General features: G+C 48.4%; 2 protein-coding genes across 5 annotated transcripts in view; one reads left to right on the top strand and one right to left on the bottom strand.

Moving 5' to 3' along the window:
• Window positions 1-11,649, top strand: part of ENOSF1 (enolase superfamily member 1) — a 28,087-nt gene extending 16,438 nt beyond the window's left edge. For 3 of the 4 annotated variants that reach the window (XM_045886964.3, XM_045886963.3, XM_045886966.3), the window contains 7 exons: window positions 2,507-2,594; window positions 4,301-4,435; window positions 6,800-6,841; window positions 7,607-7,736; window positions 7,964-8,063; window positions 10,814-10,895; window positions 11,496-11,649. In XM_045886964.3, coding sequence (XP_045742920.1) covers window positions 2,507-2,594; window positions 4,301-4,435; window positions 6,800-6,841; window positions 7,607-7,736; window positions 7,964-8,063; window positions 10,814-10,895; window positions 11,496-11,597 — 679 coding nt within the window. In that variant the 3' untranslated portion in view covers window positions 11,598-11,649. The remainder of the gene's footprint in view (window positions 1-2,506; window positions 2,595-4,300; window positions 4,436-6,799; window positions 6,842-7,606; window positions 7,737-7,963; window positions 8,064-10,813; window positions 10,896-11,495) is intronic. The other variant, XM_045886965.3, reaches the window with a different exon arrangement.
• Window positions 11,650-12,406: 757 nt separating this feature from the next.
• Window positions 12,407-22,502, bottom strand: TYMS (thymidylate synthetase). Its single transcript, XM_045886967.3, has 7 exons — window positions 22,169-22,502; window positions 20,321-20,394; window positions 17,286-17,460; window positions 15,725-15,826; window positions 14,758-14,933; window positions 14,296-14,367; window positions 12,407-13,008 (listed from the first exon to the last, which is right to left on the bottom strand). Exons 1-7 carry the CDS (start codon window positions 22,392-22,394, stop codon window positions 12,871-12,873), a joined length of 963 nt encoding a protein of 320 aa, XP_045742923.2. The 5' UTR covers window positions 22,395-22,502; the 3' UTR covers window positions 12,407-12,870.
• Window positions 22,503-25,487: the final 2,985 nt, after the last annotated feature.

Here is a 25,487-nt window from a genome sequence, read left to right as displayed (position 1 = left end):
AAAAGGCACCAAGGAGGCCAGGATTCATCCAGAACAGTCTGACACGTAGGGACGCATGGGAGAAGTTTCAGCGTAGGCCAGGCTCTTCTTCCAAAGATACGATGTGAGTCCTAGTGAGAATCCTAGAACCATCAGACTTGAAACAGCTTGAAGATGGTCAATCTCAAGCACTAGTCTAGGATAGAAATCCACTCTTTACTACCAGTAAGAAGCACTGATTCCATGCTTGAAAACCTACAGAGGCAGCGAGCCTAACCGGTAAAAGGCACTTCTGTGTTGTTGAGGGCTGCACGCGTTAGAAAGAGCTTCCGTGTATCGAAACCTTCCCTTCCGGAGAAGTTCCAGTCACTGGTTCCAGTTTTCCACAGTCTCCAGGCGCCCCCTCATCCCCTCCAGTGGCAGCCCTTCTCCTCTGCAGGCTGTTTCTCTCCAGACCAACCATTGGCTCTTCTCTCCTGTCTCTCTCCTATGTGAATATGGACCCCTGGACGTCCTAGGGTCTTCCTCTGGATGAATTGTGGTTGTTGGGGGCTCCCAAACCCGACACAGTGCAGGACACAGAGGGACCATCATCTCGTGATGGGGGGTCACCGTGAGTCTATCTGTGTAGCACACGGCGGGAAGTCCTGCCTGTGCTGGATCAGCCGGCTCTCCGCAGACTCTGGGCGTGGCCACGGGCCTCCTGCTGGGCAGGGGCGTCCGCATTCCCTGGGAGCTTGTCAGCAATGTAGACCCTCCAGCCTCTTCCCAGACCTGCTGCGCAGGAATCTGCATTTTAACGAGATCCCATGGTAAAGGGTGATTTGTGTGCTTGCTAAAGTTTGAGAGGCACTGAATTTTTGTTGACTCCTCGGCGAAATAGAGTTGGGGAGTGAGACTTTGAAGGAGGCAGCCTGAAACAGGGGAAAGGGGCTTGGGTTGTGTTGGATTTGGAATCAACCTCTTGCCTTTTCCCTTCGTCTCCTGCACGTACTTGCTGTGTGATCATGAGCAAATTGCTCAGCCTCTCCAGACCTCATTTTCTTTCTCTATAAAATGGGAATAATATTAATTCATGATTCTCCTTGCAATAAGATGTTTTTATCGGAAAAGGGCCAGCACAGCTGGGAGTCATAACAGGTGCTCAGTAAGCGTTGATACCCCTCCCCCCTCCACGTGCTCAGGAAAGGTGGGAACAGTTATACCCAGTGAGTCACAGAAGGCTGAGGAGCGATTTCAGAGGCCTCCCAGCACAGAAGCCTGGCATCTGGAAACTGGAGCTCCCATCTGGGACAGAAACGTCTTCTTGAGTGTGTTAGTGCTGAGTGGAAGAGAGAGAAGCAACGAGTGCCAGGCTGTGTGCTGCGAGCGGGGCTTTCTGTTGGCACAGAGCGTAGGCACCGAGGAAAGTAGGGGGAGAATGTGGAGCAGTCCCTGAGTGAGGGAGAGGAGACTGGCCTCGCCCATGGTGGTGCTGCCTCCCCCGCGAGGGGGTGACCACGCGCTCTCCAGACACCTGAAACCGCGGCTAGGGGTCGTGGGGAGGAGGTAGAGACCCGGCTCTGGAGACTATTTGGGCATCTGAACAGATGAAGGGAGCTCCCTGCAAGGGGTCAGCTCCAATATAAAGGAGACCTCTGCCGCTTCTCCTTCTGTGACCGAGTCACGTGAGTCCCCAGCCTCAGGCGCCTGCAGCCCGAGGCCCACCTCTCCTGAGCTTGTAAGGAGCCTCGCAGGTGGAGGTCTTTATCAGTCAGACTCATTACATTCAGGGTGTGACGGGGCTGGCCCCTTGTCCCAGCCTCCTCTTCTCTTCAGTGCTGACTGGCTTTTTGTTCTTCGTTCCTTGTCACAGCGCCGCAAAAACTCCGTGTTGTTAAAGATGTGACTGCTCGGGGCACCTGGGTGGCTCAGTCAGTCAAGCGTCTGCCTTCGGCTCAGGTCATAGTCCCAGGGTCCTGGGATTGAGCCCCACATCGGGCTCCCTGCTCAGCGGGGAGCCTGCTTCTCCCTCTCCCACTCCCCCTGCTTGCGTTCCCTCTCTCACTGTGTCTCTGTCAAATAAATAAAATCTTAAGAAAAAAAAAAAAAGATCTGACTGCTCTCCTAGTTCCTTGACTTCGAGTCAGCAGGTGATGTGGCCTTGTTGCCCTGAGACATCGACTGGGTCATTTTTCAAGTGGCTTGTCTTTTTTTTTTTAATTAAAGACTTTTATTTATTTATTTGACAGCGAGGGAGGGAACACAAGCAGGGGGAGTGGTAGAGGGAGAAGCAGACTCCCCACTGAGCAGGGAGCCCCACATGGGGCTCCATCCCAGGACCCCAGGATCATGACCCGAGCCAAAGGCAGACACTTAACTACTCAGCCACCCAAGCGCCCCTCAAGTGGCTTGTCTGAGACCAACGGGGAGAGAGGCAAGAGGTTACTAGAAGGCATCTATGAATTGTCGGCAAAGGCAGAGAACCCGCGTGTCTTCGCCATGTCAGGGGACAGCTCTCAACCCCCAAACCGCATTTCTTTTATAGGTTTAAGGTTAAAGTGGGTGCTGATCTCCAGGATGACATCCGCAGGTGCCGCCTCATCCGAAACATGATTGGACCTGAGAAGACGTTGGTAAATGTCCTCCCCTCCCATTGAGAAAGAGCAGCTTACATGAAGCCTGTGTCCTGGGCCAAATACAGCTCATCTCAAGCAAGGATTAAAGAACGTTGGGAATTTTTAAATTTTTTTTTAAGATTTTATTTATTTATTTGACAGAGACACAGCAAGAGAGGGAACACAAGCAGGGGGAGTGGGAGAGGGAGAAGCAGGCTTCCTGCAGAGCAGGGAGCCCGCCGATGCGGGACTCGATCCCAGGACCCCGGGATCATGACCTGAGCCAAAGGCAGACGCTCAACGACTGAGCCACCTGGGCCCTCCTCGTGGGGAATTTTAAAGCTGAATGTGCGAGGAGGCACAGCTGCGTGGTTTTGCAATGGGTGAACTCTTTAAAAAAAAAACTGAAGGAGCTGATAGTTTTAAATGTGTCTGCTCTGCAGAACTCCTTAAGTCAGATCCGGTTAGGGATTCCTTCTTGCTAGCACGGATGCACCTGAGCAAACAGGTACCCCCTTGGTGCCCTCGTGTGTCATTATTTAATTTCTCTTAACAAATATGTCCTGCCTGGTTCAGCAGGTAGGCCAGTCTCATGGAGCCAAGGTGGAAGAAATGCCAGACTTTTGCAGAAATAAATGTAAGGATCAGTCATTCCTCACTACATATTTTTATAAGATGATTCTTATTACATGTAAAATACTTTTACAAAGTCACAGTAAGATATTTTTATGCTTTTGGAGGCATGTTTCATAAGTTAACAGAAATAGGAGCTGAATCCTGACCTAGGATCAGAAATGCCACTATTTATATACAAGTTAACATGACTTTTGTCTTATGGGGCTGTCCTTACCCAAATAACTTGTGATACAAAGTGATTCTAGCTGTACTGTCCTCTGGTCCTCACAGTGGCCCCTGAGGGAACTCCTACCACTTAGCACTTTCTACTGGACACATCCATCCCCATGTCTGTCATCAAGCGTGATAATGTCAGGGGTGGAGAGGCCCTTTCTTGGTGTCTGCACACCCAGCACCTGGCTTCCAGAGAGCCAGGGCCTGGGAGTTAGAGGCCTAGCCCTGAACTTGTCATTTACGTGACTTACTGTTTTGGGTAAGTTCCTTAACTTCTCTGCATGCCAGCTTTCTTTTCTGTAAACTAGGTTAATATGAAATGCTTCATAGAGTTGTTCTAAATATTAAATGGGACAAAATCCATAAACTGCCTGGTTGAGTAGGTGCTTCATCAATGGTAGAGTTTGGGTTATGTATTATTGTGCCAGACTCATAGTTGGCAAGCATCAAAATGACTGGTGAACAAATTCAGAATTGATGAGGCCTGATTCGGAATGTGATAAAATAGTTTCCAGAACAATGGATACTGCAAGACAGATGCAATTGGGTGGCACCTTGATGCAGTTTGGGCCAGAGCTCCAGGGCCAGCGAGCACTTCTCCTGGGCCCAGCCCAGGGCACTTCCGGACATCCTGGTGGCCCTGTCAGAAGACGCATCTGGAGCCACAGTTCCAGTCTTGGCGGCTGCTCTTTGGCCACCTTCGTGCTGCCTGCATGCTGGTCCTCCACAGAGGACATGTCGGGCTCCCTCCAGAAGTCTTGCTCAGCTGTCGGGGGCACCAAGTGACAGCATTTCGTCCTTGAGAGCCATAGCCCTGCCACAGGTCAGCACCAGGCAGACCTCGTGGTGGAGGGTCTCTCTCTCTCTCCCTGCAGATGATGGATGCCAACCAGCGCTGGGATGTGCCCGAGGCGGTAGAGTGGATGTCAAAGCTGGCTGAGTTCAAGCCACTGTGGATTGAGGAGCCCACCTCCCCTGATGACATTCTGGGACACGCAGCCATTTCCGAGGTAGAAAAACTCCTCCTGCCCCTGCCGCTGTATATTTTTGTTGTTGTTTGGTTGGTTTTCTGGAGTGGCCGTGACAGATCCTAAAGCTCCTTTGCTTATTTCCTTTTACATTTCTCTCTATTTTAGAGACAGTAAACTGCTAAAAGTTGAAAGGCTGCCAGCAATCCAGAGATTAGTACTTTGTAAATACAGAAACCTAACTGATACTAAAATATTTTTTCACCCCGAATGAAACAAAAGTGTAGATTCCTCTGGTTGACCCCAAAGAAAAGGTTTGCTTAGCTAATGCCACGGTCAGGCCGCCCCCCGAGGAGGCTGCCTGGAGCCCTGGCGCCGGGGTGCCTCCCACACAGATCCACCCGGTCTCCCCACCTCTCGGGTTTAGGGAGACCCTGGGACAGGAGGGACAGGAGGGAGCTCCAGCCTGCCGGGAGCAGATTTCCCCCTGAGGTGACTGCATTGCTATACTCTCCCCTAATCTGAAAAGGGGAGGGACAGGAGGAAGACACAGGGGTGGGCTGGGGCAGTGGGGCGGGTCGCGGAGGTAAGACAAGAGCGGACCCTGAGCAAAGCTGCACGGCAGGGTGGGGGGGACAAGCAGGAGCCACAGGGTGACCGTGTCAGTTTAAACAGACCCGAAAACTTCTGAGAATCTGGTCAGAGGCCACGGTTTGACGAAGACTTTCACCTTGGGGTTCTTTGGGGGTAGCCACACCCTAGTGCTGCCCACCTGCCCACGCAGGGACCTGCAGCCCCCCCCACACACCCCAGCCCGGAGAGTCTCATTGGAAGTTCTTCGGGGCTTCAGCCCTCTGAGGTTTTGTTTACGTGGGAAAGGCTGTCCCCTCAGGAGGTATCCTATGACGTGGGCACAGACAACCAGAGGCGGGGGGAAGCTGCAGAGTCAGCCAGCACAGGTGGGGCGGAGGAGATCCCCAGTGGAGGGCAGGTGCACGTCGGGCATTGTGGGAAAGACCGGTCCCTGGGCCCGGGTGATGGGTCCATCTGCGCAGAAGATGCCGCCCGACACAGTGAGTCACCATAGCGTCTTGAAGGAGAGAATGGGATCAAAGAAGATTTGACTGGAAAAAACATGTAAGATGGATTGAGATGCAGTACAGGGGAGTGTGGAACAGGCAGAAAGAAAGCGGAGTAGAGAGCAGAGCTAGGAGGCTTTCCCAGTAATCTAGGAGGGCGGGCGGGGAAGGGACAGGGCAGCTAGACTAGAGCAGGTTCAGGAAATATTTAAAAGGAAGAAATAGGAGTTGGTACCTATTAAGTGTCAGAAACATATGCTTTTTAAAATGGTAGAATGAATAAGTCAAATGGCTTTCTTCCTCTATTTTTTCCCACTCTGGTTTTTGTTTTGAGATAGAGAACGGCACTCATTTAAATTAGAGGTTTCTGGAAGCATAAACCAGGAAGGTAGAAGGTACCCCACTGACCATCCACTCTAACTCCTCACCTGGGGACAAGGAGGCCGAGGCTTGGGTGGTCCATGACTCACCCACATCCACACATAGAGGCAGGACAGGTAGCAGGATCGGGGGCACCTGGCTCCTAAATTAAGGGTTTTTCTGCAGGGAAGTTTCCCTATCTAGTGGTTCAGAAGCCTCCCCTGGCTCTGGAGTTCAGGCCTTGGTTCTACCCCTTTTTAGAGTTGTGATCTGGGAACGGTTACCAGCCCTGTGCCTGTTTCTCATTCCCCTGTGAGATGGGGATGATGGTGACTCCTGTCCTGACGGGCTGTGACAAGGAGTCATTTCAGGCAGGGTTTCACACGGCACCGGACAGGTAGTAGGAGCTCAGATAGTGTTAGCTTGCAGTGCCCTGGATATTATTCCCTAAACAACGGGAAGATAAGCTGCGGAGAAACCACAGGTGCCCGAGGCGATCCCAGTGGGGGCATGAGGGGAGCAGCCCAGAGCCTGGGGGTGGGGGGGGTGAGGTCGCTTCAGGTGGGAGGAAAGAGAGAGCAGTGCTATGTTCAGAAGACTCCAGCATTTGCCAGGTGAGGATTTCACCAGGTAAGGAACGAGCTCAGCCTGACCGGTAAAGTGGATCTAAGGCCGCTCGCTAAGCTTGAAGGGAGAGGGTTCTAGAACACCCACTGGAGGGGGGCGGTGGGGAGAATCTGCAGAGCTAGCAGGAAGGGAGCTAATGGCAGCATAGGAACAAGCCCCTCCTGTGTGCACACATAATCCCCTTGCCGACCTGCCATTCCCAAAACTCCACACAGCCCCCCAGCAGGGACGTTTCCTTCTTCAGCTCTAAGTGGTGAAACAACCGTAAATAGTTTTAAACATTAGGAGTTTCAGTTCAAAGACTCAGGAAAATAACATCAGGTTGCCTTATATTTTATAGGCACTGGTCCCATTAGGAATTGGCGTTGCCACCGGAGAACAGGTAAGTGACCTCTCCTTGGGGTCAGTACACACCGGCCACCCACTGGGGACACTGGCGTACGTCAGGCTCCATCACCTGTGTTATTCTGAGTGGGGAAGTTTTCTTAATCTCTGAACTTGGGATGTTTTACAGCACATCAGTAGAGTCTGGAGTCGGAGACAGTCAAAAGTTTTTGTCTCTTTACCTACAATTCATATGATGTAAGGCCTTGTATCTTTCCCAAAGTAATCAAAATTTACAAGGCAGCAGTTTAAAGTTGCTCCTGCAAGGGCATGAGACGCACTGTATGGTTTTAAGAAAGCCAGCTTCCAAATTGAATAAACGTTACTGCATTCACTCTCTGCTTATAAACGAAGCACCAATGCTTGCCAAAACCTGCGGCAGTCCACCCACGAGCAGAGCAGTGTGAAGGAACAGATTCTCAGTTTGCCCAGCAAAAGGAGTAGTGCTGGTTAGCCGTGGGTTTTTGGTCATCCAAGCCACCTGCTCACCGCCATCACCACATTCCACCCTGATGCTTTGCTTCGCCTCCCACTTGCCATCCGCTCCGACGGTTATTCCTTCATAGATGTCAAGCGGTGGGACTTTTGCGTGACTCACATCCTTCCACCAGCAGATTTAGGAAGCAGTGAGCAGTCAGGTCCCCAGCCTGTATTGTCAGGGTTTGCTTCGAATGCCAGGTGAGAGCAAAGGATAAATACAGCCTGGGCTTCCTGAAGGCCCAGGTTAACTCTTCTGCTGGTTTTATTTTAATTCTATTTCCAGTGCCACAATAGAGTGATATTTAAGCAACTCCTACAAGCGAAAGCCCTGCAGTTTCTCCAGATTGACAGCTGCAGGCTGGGAAGTGTCAATGAAAACCTCTCGGTGTTGCTGATGGCCAAAAAGTTTGAAAGTAAGGGCGCCCCAGGAGCCGCGCACCAAACCTCCATTTCCCCACCCACGCACACCGGCGGGTCCCTCTGGAGGGACTCTTTTCGGCCTGATCAGGGAATCTATTTTCATCCCTAGATCATAATGAATGATGTAATCACAGGCGGGCAATCACCTTAATCACCGCAGGTGCTCTCTCATCCACCCATCCCCACCCCTAGGCATTAAATAGAAATGTCTTTATTGTAGTTCCCGTTTGCCCTCATGCCGGTGGAGTTGGCCTCTGTGAATTGGTTCAGCACCTGATTATATTTGACTTCATCTCCATTTCTGCAAGCCTTAAGAACAGGTAATGTGGAGGGGCGCCTGGGTGGCTCAGATGGTTAAGCGTCTGCCTTCGGCTCAGGTCATGATCCCGGGGTTCTGGGATCGAGCCCCGCATCGGGCTCCTGGCCCGGCGGGGAGCCTGCTTCTCCCTCTCCCTCTCTCCCTGCTCATGCTCTCTATTAAAAAAAAAAAAACCAAAACAAAAAAACCAGGTAATGTGGAGATAACTTCAGTAGCGTCCCTCAGTCAGGTCAGACTGTAAAATTCGGCTCTGGAGACCAGTGGCACCAAGAACTCTACTTTGCCATGTCCTATAACTCAAAGGCCAACTTGGTTTTGCTTCCACTTTTTCCCAGGGGGCCATTACACTGGAGCCCCAGCAGTGAGTAGATCTTTTTCTTTCAGAGGACTGGGTTTGTGGTAGCTGCCTTTGTTTTCTAAGTATGAGATGGTGTGTGGGTGGGGTGGAACCCCGGGGAAGCCAGAACTCCTTTTGTTTTTTTTTTAAGTAGGCTCCACACCTAGTATGGAGCCCAGCAGGGCTTGAACTCAGAACCCTGAGATCAAGAGCTGAGCTGAGATCAAGAGTCAGACACTTAACCGATTGAGCCACCCAGGCGCCCCCAGAACTCCTTCCATTCTAAAGCCTTGCTTTCATCATACTTATATTCTCTGCTTCTGTCCAATCTCCTGGTCCCAGCGCTGGAGTATTCTGTAATCTGGCCGCATCTAGTTCCACCTTATTTCTCAACATGTCCCAGGTGAACTTTAAGACAGTCTTCCAGTCATCTGCACACATACGGCTTTATTTTTAAGATTTATTTCAGAGAGAGCAAGTGGTGGGAGGGGCAGAGGGAGGAGGACAGAGAGAATGCTTGAGCAGACTCCCTGCTGAGCATAGAGCAGGATATGGGGCTCAATCCCAGGACCCTGAGATCATGACCTGAGCCAAAATCAAGAGCCGGCTGCTTAAGCGACTGAGCCACCCAGGCACCCCCACATATGGCTTTATTAACTCCTGGAGTTAAATGTGGTATCGCAGAAGGATCACTGGCCATGATCTTTATATGGCGGCAGCATAAATACGTACATGAGAATGGTCAACACCAAATGCGGGGCCGTGGGTGAGAAATGGGACCTATGAGGGTTGATGGGAGCCTCAATGATAACGGTTTTTCTCTTAAGATGAGGGTGAGTACATAGATGCTGCCTTTTATGTCTGAAATATTTTGTACAATAAAAAGTGAACATTCCTAGGTTATTCTGCTTTTGCTCCCTCATTTCAGTCCCGAAGGTGGGACTAAGGGGAGGTTCGGACCAACCTTGAAAGGTCCTGTCAGTCTTGAGGGCTGAGAAAAGGGCCAGGGCTGAGTGAGGTGCACTGTGACCACCCACAAGTGGGCGAGAGCACCTCCTGCCGCCCCCCTGTGCAGGAATGTTGCCCCCATGCGCGGGAATGTTGGTGTGTGAGCGGGGCAGCCGCCAGGCGCCGCTTACACCCCAGCTTTGTGACCGCGTGGGACACCCGTTCCTGCTCACTCTTCAAGGCCAGAACATCCTCTCCCATGGGGCTGGTTCTTCACCTGTGGCCTGTTCTTTGTAGATTATACATAGCGCATATTCTGGTCGATAACTTGGTATCTGTGTCCTCTGAAACCATGCAGCCCCGTCTTGCCAGTTCCTTTGGGAATGCCCGGCACTGGGCACCTGGGCTGCCTGTCCTAGCTGTTCATTAACCGATGACCAAAGTAAGGCAGCAGAGTTAGGTCACTTGCCCCAAGTCACAAAACTAGAAGGTGGCTGACCCAAATTTGAACAGATTGGTCTGATAGTAAAACCTGTGCTCTTTTTTCTAACTCGTGTGTGTAGCTAGATGGGATCTCACTGGGTGATTTTAATCTATTCATCTGACTTTTGGCTAAAGGCACCCAAATAATCCCAGATACTTATGGAGTCTAAATGGCTACCTTTGGGGGTCACAAAACTTTTACAGATCTTCCTTGGCCTAAGATAGCTTAACATTCCAATAAACCCACCATAGTATATTGAAATAGTAATATATTTATCAATATTGATAAATATTAATATATTGAAAATATATTTTTAAATGTTTAATACACCTAACCTACTGAACATACCTTAGCCCAGCCTACCTACCTTAAACATGCTCAGAACACCTATATTAGTCTGTACTTGAGCAAAATCATCTGACGTGAAGCCTATTTTATAATAAAATGCTGAATAGCTTGTGTAGTTTATCATATACGGTACTGAGAGTGTAAAACTGAATGGTTGTATGGGTACCAACAGTTGTTAGTGTGTTGGTTGTTGACCCTAGTGATGGCGTGGTTGACTGGGGGCTGCTGCGGCCATAGGCCACAGGCCAGCATCACGAGAGAGGATCGTATCACACGCCACAAGCTGGGAAAAGATCCAGATTCAAACTTTGAAGTACAATTCTACTGAATGCATATGGCTTTTGCTTCATCACGGAATCAAAAAATCTTAAGTCAAACCACTGTGAGTCGGGGACCACCTGTAGAGTTACAAGACTTTTGGTACCCACCCACATGAGACTTCACCCAAGCCTCACACTGTTTTAGTTTACAGGGAGAGAACCTGAGGCAGAGATTGAGAGATTTGCATAGAAACACACACCCGATTGAGTCCATCCTTTCTTCATTGGTGCTCACCCCTTGGCTCTAACAGTTAGTACCACATGAATGATCTAACATAAGACATTACTGCCCTAATCTGATTCCTTCCTCCTAGGATGTGTGAATATGTCAACCACCTGCATGAGCATTTCAGGTATCCTGTGGTCATCAAGAAAGCGTCCTACATGCCTCCTAAGGTGAGCTTGGCCAGAGGCCTCCCTGAGGAAGCAAGGAGCTTCCAGCCCCTGGTATACTTGTTCTTGTGAGTTAGACCCTAGGCCACAAAGCTGTCTCCTTAGAGCTTATTTTCAGTATCTAGAAATTACAAATGGCTCTTCAGTTAGCAATATCAAATTCCCAAAGCCTGAAGGTCAGGGGTTGAGGGTGAAATTGCCCTGACAAGCCTTCAGTAATGCCAGCCTTTCTTCCCAACACCAGCTGAGACCTTAAAATGTACACTTCTGTGCAAACCCCCTCCCCCCCCCAAAAACCCCAAAACCAAACAAAAAGCAAACCTGGCACCACCTAGCAAATTAGTGAACTGAAACATTTAGACTGCAGTTGTGTTAATCTGGACCATTTATCTTCATCATGTTCAAGACACTGGGGCTCATTTTCACCAACAGAGGTTGAGTTGTCAAAGGAAGTGTGATTATTTAATCCTGAGACACAGCCAATAAAGTATATCCTTCCCCATTTCAAATAATCTAAAAACAGCATTTCTATGAACAGCAGAAATACATGTATGAGTTTTGTTCCAGGTGGTTATTAACTCTAAAATTTTTTGTCTTTAATAGGATGCTGGTTATTCAACAGAAATGAAGGAGGAATCTGTAAAGAAACACCAGTATCCACATGGGGAAGTCTGGAAAAAACTCCTTGCTGCTCAAGAGAATTAATGTTCAGCCCTAACACCCTTTCCTAAGTGAAAAGGCTTAACCATTTCTTCGGTGTGGTTTTACAAAAACGGGAAAGAAATCATTGTAGCAATCAAAACAAGTTCAGCTGAAAGTCCTGTTAACCTCAGGAATCAGCTCAGTCATTACTTGATTCTTTTAGTAAATAAACACACATTCTCCTAATTAATCCTTAAACAAATTTAGATTTAACTCCAAGTCCAGAAAGATGTTCTTACAAAATTTCTATCAAGTGCTGGTACCTGGACATTAAATTATACTTTGAAAATAAGCAGCAGGTTGCATAATTGTTGGAACAATGCCTTATTCTATCTAACGCTTGTTAAAAATTAGCAGAGTAAAAATAGTTCTGCAGTACTGTGGGGTATCTGGTGTACAACAAAGGTAAAAGGATTTCACGGATTAGCCCTGGAGTGGTTTAGCCTTTCTATTCTTGCTCAGTCTAAGTGTATTAGAGGATTCACACCGTACTGAAACCATGGCAGCAGTAATGGGCAGGAAAATGGAATTTCATACATTATTTTTCCATAACCCTTAAGCCTTTATCCTCAATAATCCTTATGTGCTAATGATAAAATGCAGCCAGAATTAGATGAACCACAGAAAAATAGGGCAAAATACAGTTTAGTCACCATTTCCAAAATACACCAAACCTCTAATCAGTATCCAAACAAGAATAGAGCATGTTTATTTAGGAGGGTTCAGTTAAATCTATTTTAGGCAGGAAGTGAGCAGAATAGCAATATAGAATAAAAAATTAAAAAAAAACCCAGATGAATGCAGAACACAAATGCAGAACACACCTTTATTATAGCAATATATAAAGCAAATAACTTTAAATGTTCATAACCACAACTGTACATTATTATGAATGCTGGTGTTATTCAGCTTGCTCAAATTTGGGGAAGAGCTGACGTGTAATTCTTGAAATTCACGGACCTTCATAAAAATGTGGGGTTGAAATGCATGTAGACGTTTTAAGAGTATCCCAGTTTTTATTCTCCTGACTTTATTCCCAATCTCGGCATTTTCACACGTCCTCAGTGAGTTACCAAACTAAAGGCCTTTTGTTACTAAGAGAACAGGCAAGGTTATGTTTGCCAGTGGCAACATCTTACAAGTTAATAAAAACTGTTGGTGGCCAAGAATTTTTGACCTAGTTCCCTCTTCCTCTAGGGCAAATGAGCTTTCACCTGGGCACTCAGTCCAACCCCTACTGGCGGAATATCCTTCAAATACCTCCTTTAAAAGCACTTTAAAGAGCCATTTCCATTTTAATAGTCGGGTGAGGACTGTACCCCTCAATCTGAAAGTCTTCAGCCTTGAAGTCATCGATTGTCTCAACTTTTCGAAGGATTTTGAGCTTTGGGAAAGGCCTTGGTTCTCGCTGAAGCTAAAAACAATAGGAGAAAATTATCTTGCCATTATCTGTACAACCAGCTTTAATTCTGCTCCCTGTGAAACAAGTACACAGTATTTTATCGACAAAATATTTCACAGGAATGTAATAGTGCCAGACACCTGCCCCTGCTTAGGCAACAACACTCCTGGAATGTAACTGACGGATTCTCTCCCACACGTGGAGACTGAAGGATCTTTTGTGGCATCCACCGCATCAGGAGCTGTGTGGCCTCTTGGTAAATTTATGAAGGACAGGACACAGCCTTTCACTTTTGTATCTGTAACTCCAGGTAGGCACTCCTGTATGGTTATCTGAGTCCCATAATCCCTATCTCAACTGTCCCTGGCAGAGGGTGAGGCAAGATGACATCTGCTGACAACAGAGAGGGGTGCAAACCGGGGTTCCTGGCAGGAACAGATGGTGGCAATGGGGACGTGGACACAGGCTCCAACCTCACATAACTCTGTCCAGCATGAGCGGAGCAGACGACCAGAGAAGCAACTGCACAAACCCCGAAGTCGCCCTCTATACAAAAGCAGCCAAGCTCCCACAAAGGAGGAACTTTCAAAACCTGGATCTCATCTGAAGGGGCTAAAAGGGTTTGGTTCAATTCCCCCCCCCCCCTTCGGCTCACTGAGCATTAGACACTCGTATTTTAATTGCCATTTCAAATCACTTGTTGGCTGGTGTAACTTGGGATTTGGACAGACTTTTGAAAGTTAATACTTATGTGTGGTATTTAACATGGTATGAAGGGAAAACATCACCATTTAAATTCTCGAACTAAAAATGAGTTGAAATGCTACCTTTGGGAAGGTTCCCAAACCCACAGGTCCGAATATGGGCTCTCCCTCTGTTGTACTGGCCTAGCATCTCACAGTAGCGGTCACACGAAGTGCCCGTGGTGGCTGTCTGCCTTGTCCCCGCCCACCTGCCCACCGCCAGTCCCTGCAGTCGGAGCAGGGCATCTCAGCTCTGCCCCAGCAAGAGCAGAAGGTCTGTTACGTGACGGACGTTCTAGAAGGCAACCTCTTATCAAGAGAAGGTACCAGGGTGCCTCGGTGGCTCAGTTGGTTAAGCGACTGCCTTCGGCTCAGGTCATGATCCTGGAGTCCCGGGATCGAGTCCCGCATCGGGCTCCCTGCTCTGTAGTGAGTCTGCTTCTCCCTCTGACCCTCCCCCCTCTCATGCTCTCTCTCATTCTCTCTCTCAAATAAATAAAATCTTAAAGAAAAAAAAAAAGAGAAGGTACCAAAGTGTGACAGATATCATTCTTACCTGCATTTTCAGCGGCTCAATGTGATTCAGGTAAATATGTGCATCTCCCAAAGTATGTACGAAGTCACCTGGCTAAATCCCATGGGAGCAAGCAAAATGGCAAATGTTTTAGTTTCAATTCCTTTCAGACACATCATTTGAAAGCACATTATGTAGACTATGCAGACATTCCAAGGCTTTTCAAAAAACAATTTCACCAGCGTAGCTTTTGAGAAAAGCTGATGTTCACAAAAGTTGTCTTGTCTTATAAATAACCCACAGAAACCTGTTTGCTTATCCAAACCGCAAAGACAAGAAAGCTCCCTGGGAGGCTGCCAGGTGAGCAGCTTCGTTTCTTGCACAGATCACATTTTTGAACTAATCAGCCACTGACTTCTCTGCAATTAGTTTTTCCGCATTAAATAACCTAAGAGCTCAGTGCTTTAGGCCGGTAGCCACCGTTCCCTCCCAGGCGCAGCCCACCTTCAGGCCTGTGATGTGTGCGATCATGTAGGTGAGCAGGGCATAGCTGGCGATGTTGAAGGGCACACCCAGGCCCATGTCCCCCGACCTCTGGTACAGCTGACAGGACAGCTCGCCGTTCACCACGTAGAACTGGCAGAGGGCATGGCACGGAGGGAGGGCCATCAGAGGAAGATCTGAGGAGCCAGCACACAGGAAAATGAGGCGCGGGTGGTTTTAAAGAATGCAGCCGCACACAAGACAGGAGAGAAACAGAAGCCAACCCCTGCGGGGGAGAGCATGAGAACAGGCCACCGGGCCAGTGACTCCCATGAGCCACACCGCCCCCCAGGCCCAAAGCAGACCATTCCAATCCTGGGGATGGCACCAGGCCTACGGTGACCCATCCATTAACACGAGACGTCTGAGGATGCATTTTCACAGCTGAAGCCACACTCATCCAGCCGAAATTACCTGCACCGCCTTCGTGGCACCAGACTAGACGCAGGAGGACTTCATACATGCCCGGGGGCCACAGCAAACCGGCATCCTAGGCACACCCTCCTGTATTCAAAGTCTCTACTCGAAAAGCAAACATTCCACTCTGGGTAACATTTAGTACACCTTGGTAGAGTTTAATTTTACGATATAACCGTTAAAATGTTAACAGCCAGGTGGAGAAGATATGAAACTTCATCTGCCCCAATTTAAACTGTTAAAACCTTAGGTATATTTTTATAGGTAATTTAAAGCTCTCTGTGGAGTAAGAGAAGTATAAATACACACATTAAGATCATCTTCGTCCAACCCCATCATCTGAAGGTGAAAATGGGGCCAAGAGTGACTTGCCCAGAGTCACACCAGCCATGTGGCTGGGGGTGGTTCCCAGGGTCCAGCCTCCTATCGGTGGCCTCCACGCAAAGCCACTGGGCTTCCCTTTGTGCTAATGGTACAGTTTGGACACGAGAGTAACTGGGATGCTTCTCACCTTTTGGATTCCAGCCACACAGGATGATTCTTCTGTCATCGGGGTTGGTTTTGATTGTGTCAATCACCTTTTGCAGTTGGTCTACTCCTTGACCTGAATAATCTGTGGAATTGTCGAGAGAAGACACGCCCACATGTCAATCACAGCATCTCGTGAGATGGCCTTAGAGACCATCCATCGCTGTCCTACCACAGACCCTGTGGTCATGCTCCAGGATACCCAAGGCATTCTACAAACTCCTCTGCTCTCGTGGGTGATGATGAGTTCTATCCTCTGGAGCCATAACAAAGTTACTTTCCATTCTACAAAAGAGTCCTTTAAACATCTGATCTGTCATGGTGCCACCCCTCCCCTTCCTGTTGCAAACTTTCTCCAATCGAGCAGTTTCTTCCACTGGTCCCCAGGGGACTGTCTCTATACCCATCAACCATTCTCATCACACTCTGCTGCCATGGAAAGTACCAGCTCTTAAATAGAAGACCCATTCCACACACACTCCAACTAACAGAGGACGGTGGATTCCTTTCTATGGTCTAGATGCTATTCTCCCAACGCTTCCACCCAAAATTACAATTTAGCAGCCAAACACCTACTGATTTATAACTATCAAGAAACCACTATAACTCTCACACCACCTTATACTTTTCTCCCATTTCTGGTCTCTGGACTTTTAATTCCTTGCCTTCCTTCTGAAATGGAACTGGAAGCTGCGAAGTCTGAGAAGTGAGGAGCTTCACATCCCCTCCAGTTAAACCTCCACTTATTGGGGTCAGACTATGTTCTAGTCCAGTAGTTCTTAATTTTGGGGGGAAGAAAGTCCTGTCATGATCATAGCTTCAGAAAAAGTAATAGCAAAGATTAAAAAAGATGCACTGTGATAGTATGGTTCTATATTTTAGTTGTGGTGCTTATATAAATCTACAGGTGCTAAAATTATCAATGGTTTCAGTCTAGCCAGCAAGCTAGTACTTCCTATGTATGTGTGTTCACATGCATACACACACACACGCACACACATGCACACTGAGGAAGTAGGCATTTGCTTTTGCAACCCTTGACCTATGGACAGGCAGGACAGGAAGGTTCAAAGGATGGGGGCAAATGATGCCACCAAGTGACTGAGGAAGGTGGATGTCCAGGAATAAGAGGGTTCATCTTCTTCCACCCCAGGAGGGCAGGGAGAAGAGGGTAACCCAAGAACTGCTATCACATGAGCACCACCTAAAGTGTGCAGGGTGGCTCAGCCTTAAAAAGGGAGATCAAGCCACTGCAAGGCAATCCCCGGGCCTCTTCCTATGGCCGACACACAACCAACCGACCCACCATGTCACTACCTGCTAGTGAAATACGGTATGGAAAGTACCAAGCACCCAATAAATGCTAACAACCAAGAGTGTGATCTGACCTCTACCTGAATCTGAAACAGCCTCTCACAAGGTCAAAGTTATACATCAACTCCCCAGACGCTGGCTTCTTAGGCCCCCAACTTCACTTGAAACAATGGGGCCAACTTATGCTACAATGAGTGCTCAGGAAATCTGAGGCATTGCTGTTTTCTCACCTGAATCCTTATCTTTGTATTCTGCCCCAAAATGCCTCCACTGAAAGCCATAAACTGGGCCTAAATCCCCCTCTTCTCTGTTGGAGAATCCCAGGCTGTCCAAGAAGTCTCGAGACCCATTGGCATCCCAGATTTTCACTCCCTTTGAAGATAGTTCCTTAGCGTTTGTAGATCCCTGCAAGAGACAGGAGAGCAGAGCAGGCATCCAGGTGAAGAAGCTGACACCCCAGGAGCCTCCCACCAACTGTGCCTCGGGCCTGTGCTAACATACCTGTCCTGCACTCAGCATGTCCTACACGGCGTGTCCTGTCTTTAAGGGCCAGTCCCAGCCCAGACTTCTTGAGGGCCCCCAAGACAGTCTCCTGGAATCACTTCCAGGACAGGTGATTCTTCCCCTCAACTCAATGTTCTAGATTGAACACCTCCAAGTCCTTTCATTATTCCCACCTAACAGTTTTGTGTTTTTTAACCAAAGGTGTTTTGTGTGTGTGATCCCCCAAAATGCATTTAATGTCTCGCCTGCAATCTGTTCAATGGATACACAGGTACCTATATCATGTATATGTATACAATGTACACATAGGATACCTGGTACATAGGATATTTCACTAACTGGCCTAATCAGTATCAGCTTTTCTTACAAATCAGTCACATTATCTCCTATGTGCCACTGTCAAGTTGTTCACCCCAACCTGTATTTGCCGTTAAGGTGGGGCTTTGTTTCTTTCCAAGTACAAGCTAATGTTTATTACTTATATGTCATCTCATTAGATTTGGCCCATATCATCCTAACGCGTGTCCTGATCGTGCATTTAGGGCAAAGACAGACCTCGGCGGCCTCTGTGTACGATGCGCTGTAATGGCGACAAGCTGTGCCACACACACCATGCCTGCCCTCCGTCCCCCTTCTCCTCTGACGGCTCCCTGCCCCCACCCACAGAAGCGCACAACGCATCCCCACACATCTACTGTGAGGGCCAGAAAACATAAGCAAAGTGCTCAGTGCTCGACAGATCCTAATCTCAGCACAGACCCCACGTCTCCATCTTGCCCACAGACGCCAGCTGCAGTGCGGGTTCACCCTGACTCCTCTATTTCATCCAGTCACCCAGGGAGCAAATCTATCAGAGGTGAGTCTGGCATGTTCCTGGTAAAGAGTACTTAGAATCCTGAACTCAGGCTAAATTAAGATAAAACCAGTGAATGCACTTTATTTCTGAGCATCTCGTTTCCTCCCTTCTGTTTTTGAGTTTGAACTATCTTTTTCACCTCCATAAGTCATTTTTCAATCTTTCCCATATTGCTGTTGCTGCTCTTTTTTTTTTTTAAAGTAGGCTCCATGGGGGCACCTGGACAGCTCGGTTAAGTTAAGTATCTGCCTTTGGCTCAGGTCATGATCCCAGGGTCCTGGGATCTAGTCCCACATCGGGCTCCCCGCTCATCGGGGAGTCTGCTTGTCCCTCTCCTTCTGCCCCTGGCCCCTGCTCATGCTCTTTTTCTCAAATAAATAAAATCTTAAAAAAATAAATAAATAAAAAGTAGGCTCCATGCCCAGGTGGAGCTCAGCGCTGTGCTTGAATTCACAACCCTGAGATCAAGACCTGAGCTGAGATCATGAGTCGGATGCTTAACCCACTGAGCCGCACAGATGCTCCCTCCCAAACTGCTTTTTTTTTTTTTTTAAAGATTTTATTTATTTATTTGACAGAGAGATAGCGAGAGCAGGAACACAAGCAGGGGGAGTGGGAGAAGGAGAAGCAGGCCTCCTGCCGAGCAGGGAGCCCAATGTGGAACTCGATCCCAGGACCCTGGGATCATGACCTGAGCCGAAGGCAGACGCTTAACGACTGAGCCACCCAGGAGCCCTCCCAAACTGCTTCTAATGCCTCCCCTTCATCCATTCGATTGGGCTCTGGCTGGTTTACAAACAGCCTCTTCTGAGGTTTCTGATGATGCACCTGGAACTAGGCGCTCACTGCCAGCTGACGTGGGACGACACAGAAGAAAACACCTCGAGAATACGGAAGTAAGGAAGACCGAACTGGATCCAAATCGAAATAAACTCTTTCTAAAATGCAATAAGAAGTCTTGGGTCTGGTTTGGCCCAAGACCAGACACGCCACACTGAGTGCTTTGCAGAAGGGATCCCAGCTTCTGCATGGCCCAGAACTGAGCCCATCTCCTCAGGTACCCTCTGAACAGCACTGGCGAGAATATCATTGGTCTGGACCAGGAGACTGAGCGAGAGGAAGCTGTCCATCATCACAGCACTTTAGCCTTTGCCAGAGGTGCCTACTTGGCTCTTTGGAAGAGGTATAGCTTGTTACTCAAGAGATCCTTCTAGCTTATACCAATATGAGAACATGGGTGGGATTTATAGTCAATGATCAATCTATGTTGAGCACCTATCATATGGCAGGCTGTGTTCTAGGCCCAGGGGATACAAACGTGAATAGGAAAAAACAAATTCTCTGCCCTCATGGAGCTTCTAATACATTTTACTTGTTTATTTGTTGTCTACCTTCCCTCCCTTGTATGGGGAAAGGGAGAGGGCAGACATTATGTATCAGCTGATGATGTTTCTCTATGGAGAAAACAAAGGAGGGTGGGAGAGGGGTGTGTGTGGGTGGGTGGGTGGGTGGGGGGTAATCACAGTCTTAGATCGAGAGGTTAGGGAAGGCTCATTCAGCAGGGACTTGAAGGAGGTGAGGGAGTGAGTCACGCTACATGTTGGGGAAGAAGGTTCCAGGAAACAGGACTAGCAAGCACCAGAACCCTGGGTGGGAATGTCCTGATGTACTCAAAGATCAGCAAGGAAGCCAGGTGGGTGGAATAGAGTGAGCGGAACTTCACTGAAGCCAGAGCTGAGACAGGGCCCCAGGTGAGTGGGATCTTACTGAGTGAAATTCGATCCACTAGGGCTGTAGGTGAGAAGTGACATGATCGGAGAAGTGACATGATCAGACTTTTAAAAGGATCTCCTGGTGCTGGGCTGAGAACAGACTGCTGATTTCCAACAGCAGCAGCTTCCTTACCTTGATAAACCACAGCAACTCCTCCAAAACACCCTTCCAGAATACACGTTTGGTTGTCAGCAGAGGAAATTCATCTGAAAAACAGTTTGCCCAATAATTTCAAGATGGGAAAATAGAACACATCATCCAGCTTTCTCTGTGGAGGAGGACTGCCTCCGGGACAAGGCCCTTGAGTAACCACAGGACCAACTAGAAAACTGTGACTCTGATCACATGGGTGCCCCAGAACAGGGTGGAGCTCCCAGGCTACAGTCCAAGTCAGTGACACAATTCAGACAGAGACTGCCCTCCTCAATCCCTTGACCACCACAGGAATTCCACCCACGTGGTGAGATGGGGCACTGGCCAGGCAGGGATGCCCATGTGGACAGGAAAAGGGCTACCATCCACTTCCCAGTTAGTGTGATTCCTTCACAGAGGTGTGAAGACAACACACAAAGTGTGCCCTAGGACAAAGGGTGAAGGCTCCCAGAGCTATTCCCTGATTGTCCTGCCAGGGAAAACTTGCTCAGGTCTGAGGGATAGTAGATATCACACTAACCAAAGCTAAGGGATAGTTCTGAATTATTTGCAAAGCAAATTAACCTCTATTATTTAAATGTACCAAAAATAGTACCCGTTTAAATACCTGATATGCATGACCTTATTGAATCCTCAAAACAACCTTCCTTTAGGCATCCTTAAGATCTCCATTTTACAGGCACCAGGAGGGAATATATGTTTGCATCAAGCAACAGAGAAGATCAAAATGTAAAAGCTTATCTCTAAATTCAGTACCTATTCAGTTCACCTTACCAGTAATATAGTTGATATTCATGTAACAAGGAGAGATTTTTCAAGCACCTTTTATCCGTACTGTCACTGAGCATGATTTCCTCTACTTTAAGCACACGAGGAAGCTGAAGACCAGAGAGGTAAATTGCCTACGGTCTAAGTAGATGGGCTGGAGTAAAAACGAGATCTGTGTGGAGCTGCACGAAGGTGGATCCCTGTCTACCCTGCAGCCTGGGTATCTTCCAGTCTCTAAAATGGGTGTGGGGTTGAGGGTCCTCCCCCTGCTCACCACAGTGAATCAGCTTTACTACTAGTGCGTCTCCCTACTCAAAACCACCCCCATACCTGTGTCCAGGATATTTGTCTCGTGCACCGCCCCCACACCCGTCTCTTTGTGCCCCGAAAGCCTGACTCTAACAACCGCCAAGAGAAACTTCTCCGGAGCCATCCTGTTTTAATGGAAAAGACGAATAAGAACTACTCCTCGGACTCTCGCGTTCCTGTTTCAAGGTTTAAGAGGAAAGGTGGTTCGTGCGGACCCGACGGAAAAATGGTCAGGAACCACAAGTTCTTGCCCAGCCTCTCCGTTCGCGCTCTCTCCTCCCGCCGCCGTTGGCCCGCCCTTATTCCTTCGCTCCAATTTTTAAACTTTGCCAAACCGAAGGACCAGAAGGGGGAGAGAAGAGGAGGAGCCAAAGGGGGGAACTTCTAGCCAAGTCCGTGGTCAAGCCCAGACAGAGCCTCTCACACTCTCTGGTATGAGCCAAACACTACCAGACCGTGGCCGCTCTGCGGCAGACAGCACGACCAGGTGAGCACAGGACCCGGACCCAAAGGACCTGGTTTCAGCTCCCACTTCTGTCACTCCTGTCCGCGTGCCGTTACGCAAATCATTTCTCTAACCCGAGCCTCTGTTTTGGCGTCTGCAAAGCGGGGCTAAGGAGCTCCCAGGATCGAGGTTAGGACCAAGGGTTGATGGCAAAGCCCAGCCATTCCCAGGCGCCGTCCCCGCCCAGCGGCCGCTCGGAGCCCACCCGGGCGCACGCGCCCTCGCCGGGGGCGCGCGGGGGTCACCTCTCAGGCTGTAGCGCGCCTGCATGCCGAACACTGAGAGCGTGCCCGTGCCGGTGCGGTCATCCTTCCGGACCCCGCAACGCAGGATATGTTCGATCTGCCCCAGGTACTGCAGCTCCCCGTGAGGTGGCGGCTGCGGCTCGGCGCCGGGTTTTTGCGCGGCGGGCGGCGACGGCGACGGCGACGGCGACGGCGGGCGCTGCAGCTCGGAGCCGGGGGCGGGCATGGCGCGGGCACCGCTGCGGGCTCTGGGACGCGGAGGGCGGCTGGCGGCGGGCTAGGGGATGCGTGCCTTTCTGCGCGCCTCTTTTCCCGCCACCGCTGCGGTGGCTCCGCCCCTTCCTGCCCGCTGACGTCGGCCCGCACGCGGCCCCCTGGCGTCCCAGGAGCGCGCAGAGCTATGGGCTGGGCAGGGCGCGTGCTCCGGGGAAGGCGCCAGACTTCCAGGGCTGCGGCGTTTGCAAGCCCGTTTTAAAAGCTAACAACCTAAGTCCTGGCTTTTGGTGCGTTGGCTGGAAGAGGCCGCTCCGGTTAGAAAGTTTCCGAGTCCACCGCGCCATTCAATACTGAGGGGAGCCTGGAACAGTCCCCACATGTTCGTGAAATCTAAAAACAAACAAAACCCTGTTATTTGAGGTATGTTTCCTACAACTAAGGGGGTCATGCTGTCAGGAGATGTGCATTTCCGTTTTCCCCCATCTTCAGTGAAGGCCGGTAGCGGGAGCGAGTCAAATAGGCAGCTTTTTTACTTGATTAATGACAGCCAGCCATTTTCAAGTTTTTAATACTAAAATTTTCACTTACTGTGAAATGTTTATAATGGAAACACTGGTGAGTAAGAGCTATTTGATAATTAGTTTAAAATGTACTACGGGCGCCTGGCTGGCTCAGTCAGTAGACCATACAACTCTTGATCTGGGAGTTGTGGGTTAGAGCCCCGTGTTAGGTGTAGAGATTACTTAAAAATAAAATCTTTCAGGGGCGCCTGGGTGGCTCAGTTGGTTAAGCCTCCAGCTCTTGGTTTCAGCTCAGGTCACGATCTCCCGTTGTGAGATCAAGCCCTGTATTGGCTCTGAACTGAGCATGGAGCCTGCTTGAGATTCTCTCTTTCCTCTCCCTCTCTGTCCCCCTACTCTGGTTCAGATCGCATAAATCTTTCGCCTTTTACTCCCCCTTTCAAAAAACATATATATAAACAAAATCTTTAAAAAATAAAAAAAATGTACTAATACATGTACACGCAACAAGCAGCCTTTTGAATCAACAACTGTTTATTGAGCACATAGTAGATGTTCAATGTATTTCTTGTTGATAGGTCTGGGATTGTAAAGAATAAGATGTCAGCTCTGAATGAAATATATCAAACACTATTTCTTGCTGTTCAATAAAGTCAGTGTTTGTTTGTTTCTGGTTACCTGAAGTGAATTTGTGCAAGATTCTGGAACCTTTCTGCTAATATGCACCTCTCAACCTCAAGGTTAAAATTTTTGTAACACAAATTCTAGGAAGAGGTATCTTTCATCTGCAGCTCTGCCTAATCTCAGCAAAAACAATCTTGCATGCCTTTATGTGGTACAAAGCCTATAAATATTAAATCAATTCTCAAAGACAATTTACAAAATACCTGGCCATTTGGATTAATTGGAGGGAGAAAAATACTATGAACAGACTGAGGGAGTGTTTCAGGAAACATGTCACAAGCCTCATAGCTGGAAAGTCCATGTTCTTGCTGTTTGGTTGTATGAGTGCTTACAAGGCCAAAGTAAACTGAAATGCACGGGGTTACGGAACAGCAGATATTTTAAATCTACTTCATCCAACACACTACTAGCTGGCCTTTCCTAGGTCAGGATAGATTGATTTCCCCCTCCTGCAGCACATTCCCCACCTTACCCCATTCCAGTGTAATAATAGTTTTAAAGAGTCACCTGTCTCTGTTAGGAATGATGGCCCTCCAGTGTCGTGTTGTGTTGTGTTGTACTGTTTGGACAGGGTGGGTGGCACCAGATGCAGTGGGCATTCTTTTTGATGGGCATTTGGGAAGAGACGTGCTTGGTCAGAAAACTTGAACTCAGAAAACAGACTTTAGACAGGAATAGGGACTCACGTTGTCTGCTCTAGCTGGAGAGTGCTCCTGGGTATAAGAACCTAACATGCCATGTGGAAGCACAGTCCTGGGTGGGCCAGAAAATGCAGAGTTCTTTGCTGGGCAGGATTGTCCTGCATACTGCAGGGCTTTAGCATGCGTGTGGAAAGCCAGCTAAATGCAGGTATTCCTCCAACACCACCCCTACTGAAAAGTGTCCCCATAATATCCAAGCGTGGAGGATCCCAGCCTGAAAATATCTCAGATTTTCCAGTCTTCCATTCCAGTTGTTATTTTGAGCTGAGTTTAATTGTTATTTTTTTTAAAAGATTTTATTTATTTATTTGACAGAGAGAGAGCACAAGTAGGCAGAGAGGCAGGCAGAGGGAGAGGGAGAAGAAGCAGGCTCCCCGCTGAGCAGGGAGCCCGATGCGGGGCTCGATCCCAGGACCCTGGGATCATGACCTGAGCTGAAGGCAGCCGCTTAACCAACTGAGCCACCCAGGCGCCCCTTAATTGTTATTTTAAGCTGATTTTAATTGTTGCAGCCGAATGTCAGTTATCCCACAAGGAGAAGCTCAAGGTATAAGAGTAGCCCCCCCCCCCCCACCCGTGTGGAGATTCCTCTTCCTCTGTGGTGCTGGGAGGATCTTGGTTTGATGATAATAGAGAAAGAATGGCCTTCCAGGGCTGCTCCATAAATGAATGATCCTCTCAGAGGAGCATTTCGTTTATTCATTCCTCCAAGAAGAATTTATATCCCAGTGCCTACTGCATGTCAACGGAGCAAGATAGACAATGTCCCTCTCACAGAAACTGATGTTCTAGCAGAGACAAACAATGCGTATGTTCCCAAACAAGACATCTGCAGATAGTGACAAGTGTCATAATGTCATGATGATTACATAACCCAGTAAAGGGCTACTGAAGGTACAGAGGAACTACTTTACTTATTTAATAAGTTTTTTTAGTTCTAATTTTAATTCCAGTATAATTAACATACCGTATCATATTAGTTTCAGGTTTACAATATAGTGATTCAACAATTCTGTGCATTACTCAGTGTAGTACAGAGGAACTACTATAGGTCCCATCACCAGGCAAGACCTCCCTGAGGGAAAAAACATTCCAGCCCCCAGTGCATCCATGCCAGCATGTTTCCTAGCACTTGCATCTATAAAAATAAAAAATAAAAAATAGGGGTAGTATGGATGCTGAATCCTATCTTATTCT

This window comes from Mirounga angustirostris, unplaced genomic scaffold, assembly GCF_029215605.1.
Source record: "Mirounga angustirostris isolate CCGP_5_RB_7025 unplaced genomic scaffold, mMirAng1.0.hap1 SCAF_14, whole genome shotgun sequence".
Taxonomy (NCBI): Eukaryota; Metazoa; Chordata; class Mammalia; order Carnivora; family Phocidae; genus Mirounga; species Mirounga angustirostris.
Note: the sequence above shows the minus strand (reverse complement) of the source record. Positions and strands in the feature narration are given on the sequence as shown.

Bases quoted from the DNA above. Each gene is read 5' to 3' on its own strand.
- TYMS (XM_045886967.3), bottom strand. From the start codon at position 22,394: ATGCCCGCCCCCGGCTCCGAGCTGCAGCGCCCGCCGTCGCCGTCGCCG. The intron at 20,395-22,168 runs GTGACCCCCGCG...ACTGTTTTTCAG, and splicing joins GGCGCGCTACAGCCTGAGAG to ATGAATTTCCTCTGCTGACA. The intron at 14,934-15,724 runs GTGAGAAGCATC...CTGGCTCCTCAG, and splicing joins GTGTGGCTGGAATCCAAAAG to ATCTTCCTCTGATGGCCCTC.